The 15907-nt window shown below is 33.2% G+C and overlaps 1 protein-coding gene across 1 annotated transcript in view; it reads right to left on the reverse strand.

Moving 5' to 3' along the window:
• LOC149545220 (DUF21 domain-containing protein At2g14520-like) overlaps positions 1–8156 on the reverse strand; it is a 123082-nt gene extending 114926 nt beyond the window's left edge. The window contains exon 1 of the mRNA XM_089790590.1: positions 7615–8156. Coding sequence (XP_089646716.1) covers positions 7615–7792 — 178 coding nt within the window. The 5' untranslated portion in view covers positions 7793–8156. The remainder of the gene's footprint in view (positions 1–7614) is intronic.
• Positions 8157–15907: the final 7751 nt, after the last annotated feature.

Consider the following 15907-nt stretch of genomic DNA (forward strand, 5'->3'; position numbering starts at 1 on the left):
AAAATGTCGCCTGGAAACTGTGACTGTACAAAAAAAGAGAAACTTGCGAACAGAATGTAAAAAATGCGAAAATGCAGTGAAAAGAAGAGCAAAACTTAAATGTTCTGCCCCACAGTGGGCGCCAAAAATGTACACTTGAATCGTGTCACACTCAAAACCCTTCTATCCAAATGATTCCATGAGTTCGGAATGTTTGAATGCCGGCTTAAAGATCCCTATCCATGGAGTGCAAGAAGGTATGTTTCAAGTTTGAAGGCTCTCAACGGAGCCTTAGAGATGTGCTTCTTGCTAGTAAACCATGCAAGAGGAGGTTCTTTGAGACAAGAGCAAGAATGCAAGTGTCTACAATGAGTTCCTCAAGGATGCAATGCAAATGAAGATTAAGCTAGAATGAGATGCAAAGTATAGCTATGCTAAGCATGTATGAGAGTGTTATAATCCAACTATTAGACTATATGATTTAAGCTAAATGTAAAAATGAAAGCTAAGCTAAGCTAGAATGCCATGGATGAGAGAATGTAGAAAAGAAAGAGAAGTTCTCCACAAAGCTCCAAAAAAACCTGTTAGAAAACCTGCAGCATAACAATATTCGAATGAGGGTGGATCCCTTGAGGGGAAAAGCTCTCTCCCTTTTAAAGTCGTACGGACGGTAGAGATCAAGATGAAGATGGTGGATGATCAACGGTGGAATTTGAAAAGAGGAGTGATCCATGTGCACACACAAGTCAACCAATAGAATATAAATTGACTTGTTACATAAGACAAAAGTCTCACAAGCCTTTTCTTTTAATTGTAAAATAGAAAAAGGACTTTATGTGTGCACTTTAAGTGGGTTAGAAGAATGGGGTCTTTTATTTAATTAAAAGGGGACATATTCTTTTAATCAAATAATAAACTTAGGATAGCATAGTCAAACTGTAGGTTATAATCAAATAAATTGATTATTAGCAATTTGGTCTAAGTAAATGATTAAATTAATTTAGCCAAAATGTTGAGAAGGGGGCTAATAGTCTAGGTGACCATTTTTAGGTGATTATAATAACTAAGTATGCTCATAGCTGGGCGAAATTGGTGGATGAAAGCTTGAATTAAATGAGGATGGTGATGAATGTGAAAGGTGAAGTTGGAGTTTGAGAAATATTTATTACAAAATCATGTCTATAAAGTGTGTTGTGAAAGGAATTAGAAACGATGAATGTTTTGAGGTTGGACTTAAGTTTCAACAAAGATAACTATTCCTTATGGATGATTAAATTCCGCCATCCCCAAGGATAAAATCCTCGCCCTGTTGGAAAATTTGTGTCATGTCCCCATTTTTAAGATGAATTTAATAAATAATATTAAAGATAATAATAAATAAATGAATGAGCAAATTTTTTATTTTTTTTATAATATACCAATTGATGTAACATAATATTATATCAATCAATATAGTAGTAATATTATTATCTATTAATATTGATACCTAAATAATAATAATAAAAAGATATATAAATTCTATAAAGATATAATACGTTCAAATCAAGAATTGAACTTATTAAAGAATGGGGAGCAATGGTAAGTAAACTTAGGGGGATATATATATATATATATTTTATCCACATCAGCATGGTGACTAGATTTATGATGTCATCAAAATTACCTTTTGTCTTGCAAACTTCAAGTTGTCATAACTTTCTTATACGACCTCCATTTTCGATGAAACAAACACCGTTAGAAAGCTTTTGACAAGCTCTTTAATTTGAAACCCATTGTTGGCCACTTTCGAGATGATCAAATTTCACCTCTTTTTTTATAAGTCAACCTCTCGTTTGCCAATTTGCCCCAAACTTTGACCAAGCATAACTTTTCGCCATGAGCTCCTATTGACACGATTCAAAATGCATCAGGATCGTATCAAGAAGCTCTAGTCACTGATGTTGATTCCATGAGATTCTAAGACTCTGAAAATTTTTGGCCTTCTAGATCCACTTGGATCACTTCTTCAGTCACTTTCACAAGACGAGTGAATTATGTTTACTATTTAATTAAAAAAGTTGAGATTGCTACTTTTGTTGGTATTGTATATTAGTCACCTTAGTGCCATAGCTTGTTGGAACCAGGTTGAGAAGTTTTAAATCTTGGGCATAAGAAACAATGTGCCTTGTGTGTCAGAGTATCATGATATGATGAAAGTGTCATTTCTGGAGCCAAAGGGAGTTAATAAATTATATTATTCAAATGTGTGTCCTAGTATGAAGCAAAAGGGCATTTAAAGTGAAAAGGGTCTTCATGAAGCTACTTGTTGGAGTGATAAGGAAGATTTATTTTATTATTATAAAAGCAATGGCTTGTTGCAATGAAATTCATTCTCGCAAATTTTATTATTTGGTGTTAAGTAGTTTGAGGGTTTAAGCTGAAGTAATTGTGAGCTTCTTTAGACTTGCTTGCACTTTGAATTGGTTATCAATTGCCAACGAATTGTGCTATTTACTGCTGCTGTTTGAGATCGGATTTATGGATTGATCCATGCTTGGAAGGTGTCATGAATGCTGAGGTTGGATGACTGGGGTTTCTGAAAGAATTACGAGGTATTAACTTGAAGTTTGGCATTTATTCTGCACATAATCATTAAGGTTCAAGGTTGTGATCATCCATTGGAGAGCAGCATTCCAATTTGGATGGCTGTGATCAAGTTTTCTATAGCAGTGTTTGCACTGTTTAAAGCTTCAAAAGCATTCCAGAGCTGTTGGTATTTGTACAACATCTGAGATACATTCTAGGGTCTGCAATTAATGTTAAAGATCAATTCCTTATTCATACATCAACAAGAATCCAGAGTTGATCAATGAGACTGTCAAGTTCTTTGCATGTTCTGAAAAAAATAGAAATGTGCATTGTATATAATTGCATAGTGAAACAGAAATTAATAATTTGCATTTACTTCTCGCATCATTATCATTTATTCTGAAAATCAAAAAAAAAAAGCATATATTCTCAAAATTCAAAAAAAATACAAATTTACAAAGTGCAAAACTTAAAAAACACAAACACTTCAGCAAAGACTGGGAGTGAGCCAGTAAAGCTCATTACAACTCTTGGAGCTACTTGATAGATCAAAACATGGATGGCATGCAAAAATACTCCGTCATGCCAACAAGGTGGATGCAACAAGAAGATTGTAGCAACATCAAGCTCAAGAACTTCAAGCTCATGTTTGAGGACTCCAAATGAGAAGAAAGATTCAAATAAAATCATCCAAATACGAATTCAAGTTTGCAAGAGCAAGTTCAAGCCATAGCAATGAGAAAATTTCCATGAAAGAAGATGACGAAGCCTCGAGAAGATGAAGCAATTTGGGAATATGCAATCACTATTGAAGACTTGGCAATATTAAGTATCAAGAAATATTTTCTCTTTGCCATAGGATAGATCAAGTCTACAAGATGAGGATGTTGAGGTGGCACCTACTTGTCTTCCACCAATCAAAAAATTCAAGTTACAAGTACATTCAATCAAATTATGCCAAGTGAACAATTTTCTCATTGGCTTTCAAAGCATTGTAATTTTCTTATTGGCCCAAAGAGTAGTCCCTTCATGTATTTGGTTGATAGCGTAGAAACCTAATTAGGATTTGTGGGAAGTAATCTTGGATTGATCTTGGTCCTTCATTATAATTGAACACCTATAAAAGGCCAAGGCCTTCTCATTTGTAAAGAGTTAGAAGGTTAGATTGTAAAAGCATTAGGATAGAAAAGAGGCAATTAGATTAGAATAGGTTACCTAAGGGAGAGACATTGTTGAAATTGTTGCCATAATGCCATCAAACTGATTGTTGAATTACTGTTGGTCTTCATGGTGGATTACTTCATGTTGCTTTAAAGTGTTGTATGATTTCTTCAATCCATCACTTGGAGCACATTTCATTTCATGTTGTTTAAAAGTAATTTAGTTGGATGATAGAAAATTGTGGATGCTTACTTGCTAGACTTGAACAAAACTAAGCCACTAACCTCTTGTTGATTGTAAGTGTGCCTAGTGTGGTTAGCTTGTAATTGGTACTTAACTTCAATAGTTTTCATCCATTTATGGGATTGACGAGGATATATTGATTTGAAAACCATTTGAGTATATCTTAGACGCTTGCATTAGGTAGATTGAGTCACTGACAAGATTGCACTAGGTGGGTCGAGTCCCTAACAAGATTGCACTTAGTAGAGTCCAAGTTCATCCATACTTCCTTGCATTCCTAATTATAAGTAGAAGTAAAAGTTTGAGTTGGAAGTTAAAGAGTTTAAAATAAAAAACATTTATTTTTATTGCACATTGTGAAGCCAAATCTATAGACATTGGTATCCAATGAATGAATAGTGTAAGTCCCTCTGTGATAACCAACCTATCACATCATAAACCTCAATAAAGTCCACAATTAAGAAGTAACCGTAAAGCCATTTCATGATCTTACTTTGCAGGCTTAGCATAAGAAGTGACCTTACTGAAGACAGGATTGAGTATTTAGTGTTTCATTCCAAAAAAAATGGATGTTTGACTCTGTTGTTGTCGTGGAACAAAATTCACATCAAAAGCAATTGGCACTAGAAGAAGTGCATGAACAAAGTTCATTTCTAGAATTGTCAACAAGAGTGAGCTTTCAAAGTTATATTTGATATAAAAGATCTCTTTCAAAGTGAAAAATCAGAGAGAAAGAGATGAAAAAGTGGAAAAACTCCAAAAAATATATAGAAAATTAGAAAATCCCAAAAAGAAAAGGTTTCTCGATGGATAGGCGGGTCAATGTTCGTCCAATTTGATTTGATTTGGAAAATAAGTTTCCTCCACTAGAATTATCTCAACTTGCAACATCACGAGAATGTAGAATACATGGCAACATTGAGCATGAGGAGATGCATTGTTTAGTATTTCTTTTACGGGTGGAGTTGGTACTACAATAAAGAATTTTATTTTCAGAACAACTGCTTTTGTAATTAGTTATGGTATGCTATGAAAATAAAGTCAACCATGGTTTTGTATGTTACGCTTGTCAACACTAATAGTGCGTACAAAAAATTAAAGTTTTGGTTAGTGGTTGTACTTGCTGTACCTAACACATCCCTTGGTAAAGTAACCAACATGTATGAGGTAAGGGAAGGGAGCTCTCATGTTGTTGTGTTATACACGATTTAATATCGACGAAGATGAAATTACATAAATTCTGTATGTGCAATCTTTGGTATGGTTCTTCTTTCTACAATTACTCATGTATTTTTAATTGTGAAACACATCATAAAAAATGGTGAGTCCAAAACCTCAAAGCATCCCAAAATCTTTTAGGACTGATGCCTTCTAAAGCAATAGAGACACTACAAATTCAACAGAATGTAGTTGTTATTTGATCTTTGATGTGAATTTACACATTAAAATGACACGATATCTAGTAAGCATTGTTAGGATCTGGCAAGGCAGCTAACTTGATGTTCAGCATCCCAAAAGGAATTACACGCAGTCAGATTAGAAGTTCAAAATGTTTTCCTGTGCTAAGGCATCTGATATATATTTGAGTTCTCAATCAATCCAGAAATATTAATTTGTTGCTCACTCGATATGTTATTTGTAGTGCTTTCTTTATACCTTTGAAAGTAGATTTAGAAATTTGACCCATGCCAAAACTCATACATGAATACTGTCACCCAAAGGCCATGTACACCTGAAATTTGCAAATTCAAGCTTCTTCTGTTCTAAAACAGTTTCCTAGTACCAAAAGGTATCTGAATTTTCCAAACTGCAAGTTTACTTATATTCGCTGCAAAGGGCATTAATAAGTATTAGAAACTAGGCAAACCCTAATAGCTAGTATGGAGTCACCATGGGCACCCAATATTTCAAATCGCATAACATACATGATTTCACCAACGAAAGTATACGGTATTTGCAAACTCTGACAACCACGGTCAAGGGTTTCAACCATTTTATTTTTACAGTTAAAGTCATTCTATTTTGCAAGTTTGCAGTCATTTCACAGCCAGTACTCTGAAAGTCTGTAAGCCCAAATTTTACTGATTTTAAGTCCTGTATAGATTCTAATAAAGCCTAGAATTCCTCTGATATTTAATTTCCTAAATGTTAATATTTAGTTAAAGTTCTATTATAGTTTCTCTAATTACTTCAAAATCGACAACAACGTTAAACATTTGGCTGCACAGTCCTTGACTCCTACTCATCACAGTTTCTAGATTCGAAATCTTGCTCCGCTCTGTAGATCTAGCCAAAACTCCCAAAAAACTCGCCTAATTGCTACAGCATTCAGAAGAGTCATTATAACGTCCCTGGCCTGCCTAATTGTTATCGTGAAGACTACACAACTCATTCCACTACTAACCTTTTCCTAAAAATTGGACAGCCATTGATCCAATGGTTGCTCTTTCTCAATCTAATTTGAAAAGTTAAACAAGTAAAACCATTATTCCATAGTTTTTCTTGACCTAATAGACTTTAACACGGCCTCACAATTTCTTTAAGAAGAGAAACACTTCTGAATCTTTTTTTATAGAGATTGGCGGACCTTAAATCCTCTTCCCTAGATTCCTTTTTCTTGGAACCACTTATGATTGATCTCTTTCTCCTCTTTAATTTCAGGCAGCAATTTCCCAGCTGCAGAAAAAGATACACAGGACTATAGTGTCACAAATCTTTCTCCTCAGGGTTCCCCCATACATGATTTCACCAGCGAAACTTGAAAGTATACGGTATTTGCAAACTTTGACAACCATGCTGAAGGATTTCAACCATTTTATTTTTACGGTTAAAGTCATTCTATTTTGCAAGTTTGCAGTCATTTCACAGCCAATACTCTCAAAGTCTGTAAGCCCAAATTTTAGTGATTTTAAGTCCTGTATAGATTCTAATTACTGATTTTAGGTCCTGTATAGATTCTAACAAAGCCTAGAATTCATCTGAATATTTAATTTCGTAAATGTTAATATTTAGTTAAAGTTCTATTTAAGTTTCTCTAGTTACTTCAAAATTGACAACAACGTTATACATTTGGCTGCAGATTCTTTGACTCCTACCCATCACAGATTCTAGATTCGAAATCTCGCTTCGTTCTGTAGGTCTAGCCAAAACTCCAAAAATATTCGCCTAATTGCTACAGCATTTAGAAAAGCAAACGATCATTTATCACTGGTTCCTCTGCGACTCGTCAGTTAGCCTATAGAATCCATCAAATCGTAGGAAAAGCATTGAAGATTTCAGTTCCCCAGAGTCTAGCTAAACGTCCAATTAAATTTACCCTCATTTGCCCTCCGTACGAAAAAGAAACCAATTTGCGTAGCCAATTCTTCGGGTACTTCTCAGTTAACACAGAATATACTAAAGATTAGGGAGGCACAGAGAACTCATAGCCCCGGGCACTGATCAATCTAACGTTCAGCTAAATTTGCCCTGATTGCCACAAAAGAGAAAATGAGGCGATATTTTGCTGCCGATACCTCTGCAATTCCCCAATGTCGATTTAAACACCTGAGCTTGGTATTTATTGATGCTCAGATCAGATATAAAATATTTGACTTCTCTAAGCTGGTCCAGTTAAAATTTCCCCAAATTCGGCCTATGATAACACACTATTCGAGCCCATACCTGCTTGCTTGCGATCCTGCGGCTGTCCGGACTTGACCAGCACCTCCAGATCCACCAAACTGAGCGACATAAGGCCAAGCGTCAGCCCAGACATCATTCCGGCAAAAAGCACCAGCGAAAAACATATCAGCACATAAATCCAGAACATCGACGCGCAGCATTCATACTGCACCGCCATCCTCGAAACTTTCAAACCTTCAGAATTCTCTCAGCTCCAAATTTTCTGCCGAAGAATAATGATGATATACTAATGATCAAAAAAAAAATGTGTCAGAGAATCACTGTGTACTGTTCTTCGTTAGAATGCTCTTCCATCATTTCCATTTGCAGAGCTTTGATTCTGATTTCTTTTGTGTTCCTGGGAATCAGATGCTTTAACTAATTGAAAATGAAAAAACCGCTTTCGTTAGCCAACGGGAGAGGAGGCGACGGGGCATGAGCTTTCCAAGTGAACTTGCAAGGCCAAAATATTTGACTGATAATAATTTGGCAAATATCAAGAATATGAGCGCTGTACTCCAGTGCACTCACCAAATTAGGATATTTTTATGCATGACGATAGCGGTTCATATACAAAACCAATTCGAAGTTATCTTTTAAAACTACTTAAAAAGTCTTTTCATGTTGAGTCATGATATTCAGGCATTCACGTAAATCAATTTTTAAAAAATTGGATAATATATTTTTAGTTCCTGCCTTTGAGAGGTAACTATTGTTTTCATTCAATGCATTTTACTATTAGCTTGCATCAACCAGATTTTAAAATAGTTTAAATCTTTGTCATACTTACAAAGTCTCTTAATTTTATTGCATTTAAGAAATAAAAATATTGCTATTTATTTAAAATTTAATTGGACCTGAACCAAAAAGGCAATGAAAAAATTAATTTCAATGTTAAAAAAATTAGTAAAATTAGAAAGCTTTATAAATCACTACATAAGCAATAAAGCTTATGTACTATCGTCATCAGATTTACATCAATGTGTCTAACAAACTCTTTATTTACATTTAATGCTGATTAGAGTCGATTAATTTTCTATATTTTTTCCCGTGAACACCTTTCCATTTGCTTATTTTGTTTTCTGTGAACTTCCAGACTTTGGTTTGTGTGTTTGAACGCATCTGGGAAAGTATACAGGAGCTACGGGAGCATTTGGGAAAGTATCAGGTGAAACAGTAAGTTTTAAATTCCCGAGCAGTTCTGCCATTTTCTCCTTTTTGGATTTTAGTAAAAAAAATTTCAAAGCTGTGAATGGGTCATGGCAAGTTTTAGGGTTAAACAGCAGGAGGTTTATGAGTTGCAGGGTCTAGTTGTGGTGGCTTTCGATTGAACTGCAGAGTTCTACATGAAATTATTGACATTCGGTGGCGTGGACGAAGGACTGCATAGTTGGTAAGCTACTTAGGCTTCCTCTTGATGTTTTTTTCATAAGCCGAAAAGTATTGTTCAATTTTGGGAACATATACTTATCCTAATGTCATTTATTACATCCACGACTAACAGATTCTTCCATTCTGCATCATTCATGACTTCGCATGTGCAAGCTTTTTTCGCTATGGTTTTCCTATAATTGTTTAGTCAAGGGTTCGATTCACGAGAAGCATTTTCAAGTAAGTTGTCAGGCATTTTTTTCCATACGTTAGGTTTGACAGAGAAGCCACATCAGGATTTGAGACCTGAAAATTGTTAGGCAAGCAAATTTACCGCCACTTATCTTTCTCTGCGACTCTTTCTGTATTTTTTGTTTTTGGTTTTTTATCGGCATTGTTCATGATCTTGTCCATGTTCTCCACTATGCGTGTGCCTTGGTTCTAAAATAATCACACCCTTTGTTATATCTGTTGCCTCTGTATTGTTCTTATCAATGACAGAATTTTTCTCATACGTAGCTTTTTCAATATAACGTGGTTGTTTCTAATCACTGCTCTGAGTAGTGTTGTGTGACTTTACCGCTCGTAAAAATCTATGCGACAAAGGCACTGGACTTTAAAGAGACGGCTTTGGAATAGCTGTGCACATGAGTTTTATAGAACATTAGGCTCTAGCTGAGAGAAAATCCACAAACTGCTCAAAAAATGTTGTTAAGTGCCAAAAATGGCTTTGATTCACAGGAAACATTACCAACTGCTCTCTGCGAACTTCCAAAAGTTCAAAGGATTTGTAAGCACAGGAAACCAGAAACAAATTCTAATGAGGATGGCTTCAAGTTTCAGAGGTAATGAGGACATTTAAGCTATTGACATTTAGGGCAAGGTTTCCTTTAGGCAATCAAGAAGGCGAAGAGAAGAGAACTGTCCAATGGAATAAAGGTCTTTAGCGTGCCCACATAATAAAAAGGAGGTCAAAGGTCTCCGAAAACTGAACTAGATAATCAACTTTTATTTTGGCAAGAAAAAATATGTGTTAATAAAACATTATTTAGTTCTTCAATTGTTAGATCAAGATCAGAAAGACCTTCTCACGATGCAGGGCTTAACCAAAGGGGGAGGAATCGACGCTAAGAGACTTGCATCTACGATCTCGACCTTTGGTGAAGATTATGTAGAATGGGTATTGTATACTTGAAAAGGAAACATTTACTATAAGCAATGCAAAAGGAGAAGAATCTCCAACTATAAGAACGTTCCAACCAGATAATACTTTTAACGCTTAGAAAGGTTTTTATCTCGGGTTTTAGCTAAATAAGAGGAGAGTTATTAATGAAATTTTATTATTATTTTCTTTTAAAGCAAACACACAGATTTTTGCAGCCAAAATGAACGTCGTAGATAAAAAATCACCCATCCAATTCATATTCATTTCTTTGTGAAAATCTTCATTCGATGTTGAAATCCCAAACATTTTAACACCGTTGACAGTCCCCTGACCTCGAAGAGTTTGGACGGGCTGAAATTCAGCTTCCAGAGCATACGTTTATAGAATCTCTATTTCTTAATTTTTTTCCAGTAATTGGATTTGAGATACATCCATCAGAAAACAGAATGAAAATTAGGATAGAGGTCTTCGAGATTGATACCTAAAACACTTGAGCTCCCAGAGATAGCCTATAGTTGGTGTTTTTTCTCTTTTCCTGTTCAGTGTCCCCCTAACTTCCCCGTTCTACCTTGATCACCGTGACTACTGACCGTAACCTTAAGGCGCGAAAAGTCCCCCTTGAGTTCACCTGTGAAAATCTATTGTATGGCAATTAAAACCTAAGATCCTTATTTCCAAATTCAAATTCTTTAAGAAATACCCAAAAAAAATTGAAATTAGAGACGAGAGCAAAAAAATCCTTACAATTTCTAGAGCAGAAACCCCAAGTCTGGTTCATGATATTCCCATATCCCTCGAAACAATTGCATTTATATTCCGCTATGCTATTGGACTTGCGAGTGCAGATCCTAGCTCCGCAAACACCATATGAACATGTTGAAATTTCACAACACATGTCATTGTCAAAGTTTGATGCATGTTTTGAATTATTAACTAGCATCCTCCAGACCTCCAATACAATGATTATGAATCAGTTTTAAAGGCTAAGCAACTTTTAAATATTGAAGAACAGAGTATCAAGTTGAAATTGATGCTAACGATCAAATGGGTTTGTAATTTTCGGAAGGGCGGGCAGGGGTGCCTGGGCAGGAGGCAAGTGGCAGACATCACCGCAAGTGAAATCCATGGTGCCTGCAAGTGCACAACATTATTCACTAATTAGCAGACGATTATAATTGAGAAAAAGAAGATTTCCTATGAAATGTTGAATTTGATTGTGTGATAATTTTGGTCTGAATTTGATTGTGTAATTATTTTAGTATTAATATTTAGAATCTGTGATCTATAATCAAAATAAGAGAAAGAAAGCATCATAAAAAATATTATGAAAATATTGATTAAAAAATAATCACAATCAAATCCAGAAACATAAATTATAAATAAGATTTGAACATTAAGTAAAGAGGTGAGATTATAACATTCTGTGATCTATAATCAGAAAGCATCATCAAAAAATATTATCAAAAAATATTGATACAAATGCAATCACACAGTCAAATCCAAAAACATAAATTATAAATAAAATCCTTCTTCGAATCTCAACCCATCATCACCTGTGCCAGATTGAACAAAGGATTGTTGTAGAGATCTTAAATTTTGGGGCTAATTTTAAGTTCTTATTATTTTGGTGGGTGTGTGGGAGAGCGATGTTTGTAGAACTCACAATTGGGAACAATGCAAGGTTGAAAGGGAACATCATGGTAAACCTCTGGTTGTTTCCATCTCGTTTTGCATTCACATTTCACAAAGGGGTATTTCTCCGTACCAACGCAGTTTCCATTCCCACAGTTGGTAGAATTGACTGTGACAGATTAGTCATCGTAGAGTGTTGAATCTTGCGAAGGTACTGGGAATTTTTTATTTATTTATTATTCTAAAATACCCTGAAACTTTAGACTCATCTAGTAAAATCTTCACATTACATCTCTTAGCTAACCTTAAAAACTTTCTAATCTGCATAATTGTGGTCGGTGATATATCTGACCAATCTTATTTGATTTTTCAACACGCTCTTGGTAGCTTAGTCTCAAAAGAGTATATTTTTAAATGAAGGGCTTAAGCGATGGCTTTAGTCTATGTATCACAAACATCCATCAATAATGAGTATTGAACTAAAATACGCATACTACCGACAATTTTTCTATACTAAAGTTTTGAGCTAGTCTTCGGCTGCTGACACCTTACATGGTTTCCAACCTTGTTTCATCATTTGGGGCCTCGTTTCCAAAAATTTAAGAATTTTGACACTTGAATAGCCAAATATGATTCAATTCTATTTTTTTTCATAGGAAAGTAAAACTTTTCTTTATGTCACTATTATACTAAAATGTATTATATACATATTTTTATGTATTAAGCGTTTCAAACCGTGACTTTCTTGTACTTTTAATTTTAGACCCATTGATCTCAGATTTGCTTGAAAATGCAATGATGATGAAAAATATGAATAGAATAAATCGGAGCTTATTATTCCTTGCATCATTCCTTTTATAATTAGAAGTAAAATATCAATCTAAAACTTCATGTAGATGCTTCCAAGCATAAGCTAATATGCAAAAAAGAAAAACAATCCACCTTGTAAATCAGGTATTAAGCATGCTAAAATAATGAAACAAGAGGACATGCACTACATATTATTTGGTGCATTGGACGCACATGGAAAAGCTTCCCCCTTCAACCATTATCAAGCAACATATATTAAATTTTAGACTATAAAATTAAATTATATTTCAAATATGATCTACATTTCACTTCTACCTAATTTTCAAATGCTCCCATGCATAAGAAATAGTATGGCTTTTATTTTTTTTAAATTAGTTATTATAAAGAAATAATTGTTTTAAAAATAATAATAAATATATTTCATTTTAATTTAATTCTAATATGACTAATTTTTTAATGTTATAGTTCAAATTTGATCTTTAGCTTTTTTAGATATCGGAGTTTTCAAATATAAAATAATAATTTAATATAAGATATATTATATTTATTTAATTTATAATGAACTTTTTGTTGAATTTTATTGAAGAAAAATATAACAAATAAGTTTTAATTGGTGTTTAAAAAGTTTTTTTGGTTTATTATTTTTAGAACAATCTTGATTAAAAAATTGAAACAATTTTTTTAAATTTTTTTAATATTTTATTTTTATTTTTATAGGGGTAGTATATTTTTTAGTTTTATAAGTTTGATCAACATCATCTTTCTTTGAACAATTTGAAATAATTTTAGCATTGTGTTTTGCATCTAATTAACATAAGGGTTTACCATTTACGATTAGGGTTAGAATTATGGTTTAGTACTTAAAATTAGTTTATAGCTTTTAAAATTAGAGTTTAGCATTTAAATTTAAGATTTTAGGATCTTAGTGTACAAAGATTAGGGTTTACTATTTAGGATCGTGGTTTAACATTTATGATTTATGATTATGATTACCTAGGTTCTAGGTTATGGGTTTACATCATTGTTAGAAGTATGGTTAGAGGGTTAGGGTATGGGTTTGCATCATTGTTAGAAGTATGGTTAGAGGGTTAGGATTTGTATTAGGGATAAGATTTTGGATTATGGTTTTAACATGTACTTTTAATATTTATAATTAAAGTTAGGATCAATTATTATGATTTACTATTTAATGTTGGGGTTTATCATTTAGGTCTATAGTTCAAATTGAGATTTAGGAGTTATGGTTGAGCATCTAAGATTAGGGGTTATAATTTATGATTAGGGTTTTGCAATTAGGATTATGACTAGGTTTAGTATTTAGGACTATTGTTTAGCATTAAGGTTTAAGAGTTAAAATTTAAGTTATATATAATCTTTACATGTTCTTATATGATGTACATTCTTTATGTTTGTATATAATCAAGTTATATTCTTATAATTAACTTTTATTAATTAAATGTTGTAACATGTATTCTTTAGGTCATACACGTTCTAAGTTATATGTTCTTATGTATGTATGTATGTTATATTCTTACCTATGCAAATTAATCTACATTCTTATATATGTATAATTTAGGATCTCCCCTTAAGACATGTCATTGAATTATATATAGTTAATTATATACTTAGATTAAGACATTAAAAATAATAACATATACATAAACATGAATATTGAAAAGATACATGTGTCTATATATTTAACATGAACATATTTACATGTACATTTATGAAATAAAATATACATTAATCTACATTCTTATGTATAATTTAGGATCTCCCCTTAAGACATGTCATTAAATATAGTTAATTACACTTAGTTATAAGAAAAATTAAGATCAATAGTTAACATATGTACATATAAAAATGTGAATTTATTGAAAACATGTACATGGACCTACTTTTAACCATGAACAAATATACATACATCTATGTTCAAAATAAAAATTACATTTTAATCTACATTCTTACATGTATAATTTAGGATCTGGACCATTAAGACATATCATGTAATTACACTTCTAAGATTAAGACATTAAGATGAATTTGACATATACATAAACATGAATATTGAAAACATACATGTCTACATTTAACATTAACATATATACATATATCTATGAAATAAAATATGTATATTTTAATCAGCATTCTTATGTATTGTAGGTGTTTGAAAATGTTGGAGGGTTTTCAATTATCCCCATGAGAATATGACATATCCAGGGGCAGCTAACTCCCATTCTCAACATATCATTTCAGACACAGGGCCAACTATAAGACTTGACCCTTCTTCTACTTTAGGCTCTGCTAAACCTAGGCGAGTAAACCTCAGATTCAAATGATATCGTACTAGTGCAAAAACATATCCCTAAATCTATTAAGCATATTTTACCCTTATTTCTCCTAATGACTCATGAAATGACACAGATCTACAGTAGCTAAATGCAAAGCTATGAATCTCATAAGCTGAGTGAGGGTTAAACATTTAGGTCCTTCAACATGAAAGGGAAATAATGTTTGATTAATAATGTTGAATTCAACAAAACCCCTAATATGCAGCAACAAGAACTAAGTGAACCTGTAGCTGATTAGTGCCTTAACCATTGGGCAAATCCATGAATCAAATGCATACATATGGATATTTGATACTTATTTATATATTCAGATATATGATCTATCTATTTACCTTGTAAATAAACATCTGTGCTCAATCCAAACCTCATTCTTACATGATATCCTTCTCAATAAACCTACAACCCTAGTGTTTCACTGAAGCATTTACATAACCCCTTGAGTTACAAGCAATAATAAGACAACATACATCCTTAAGGGACTACAACTACAATCTAGGCTCTTTGTTCAAAGATCGTAAAACATTGAAGCTCACTGAGATAGGAGACAAGATTCAAGATGAAACTCAACCTATTGTTCTTTGTATTAATTTCTTTGAAACAATACAACCATATGCATGGAATGAAAACATGAAAACACCTAACAGATCTAAACTATATGCATTAACCTTCCTACTGCTATTCATACAAGAGAGAATATACTGAAAGAATGGTTTCACAGTAAAACACTAGAACCCTGCTGGTAATACCCAGAGAAAATTGCCAACCCCCAAAATGAAAGAAAGAAAGAATGATATAGGAAAAAAGGAATTCTCAGATCATATCTTAAAGTTACATGTGTCCACTTAGAATTCCATCTCCTGCAATTGAATCACCTCTCTCTTCTTTCTACCATTGTGATATGATTTGATTTCATCATTACCTTGCAAAAAACTTGAAAATATCTCTGCTCAATGATGAACATCAT

The sequence above is a fragment of the Cupressus sempervirens genome, chromosome 7, assembly GCF_028749045.1.
Source record: "Cupressus sempervirens isolate cs-2001-9-10 chromosome 7, ASM2874904v1, whole genome shotgun sequence".
NCBI lineage: Eukaryota > Viridiplantae > Streptophyta > Pinopsida > Cupressales > Cupressaceae > Cupressus > Cupressus sempervirens.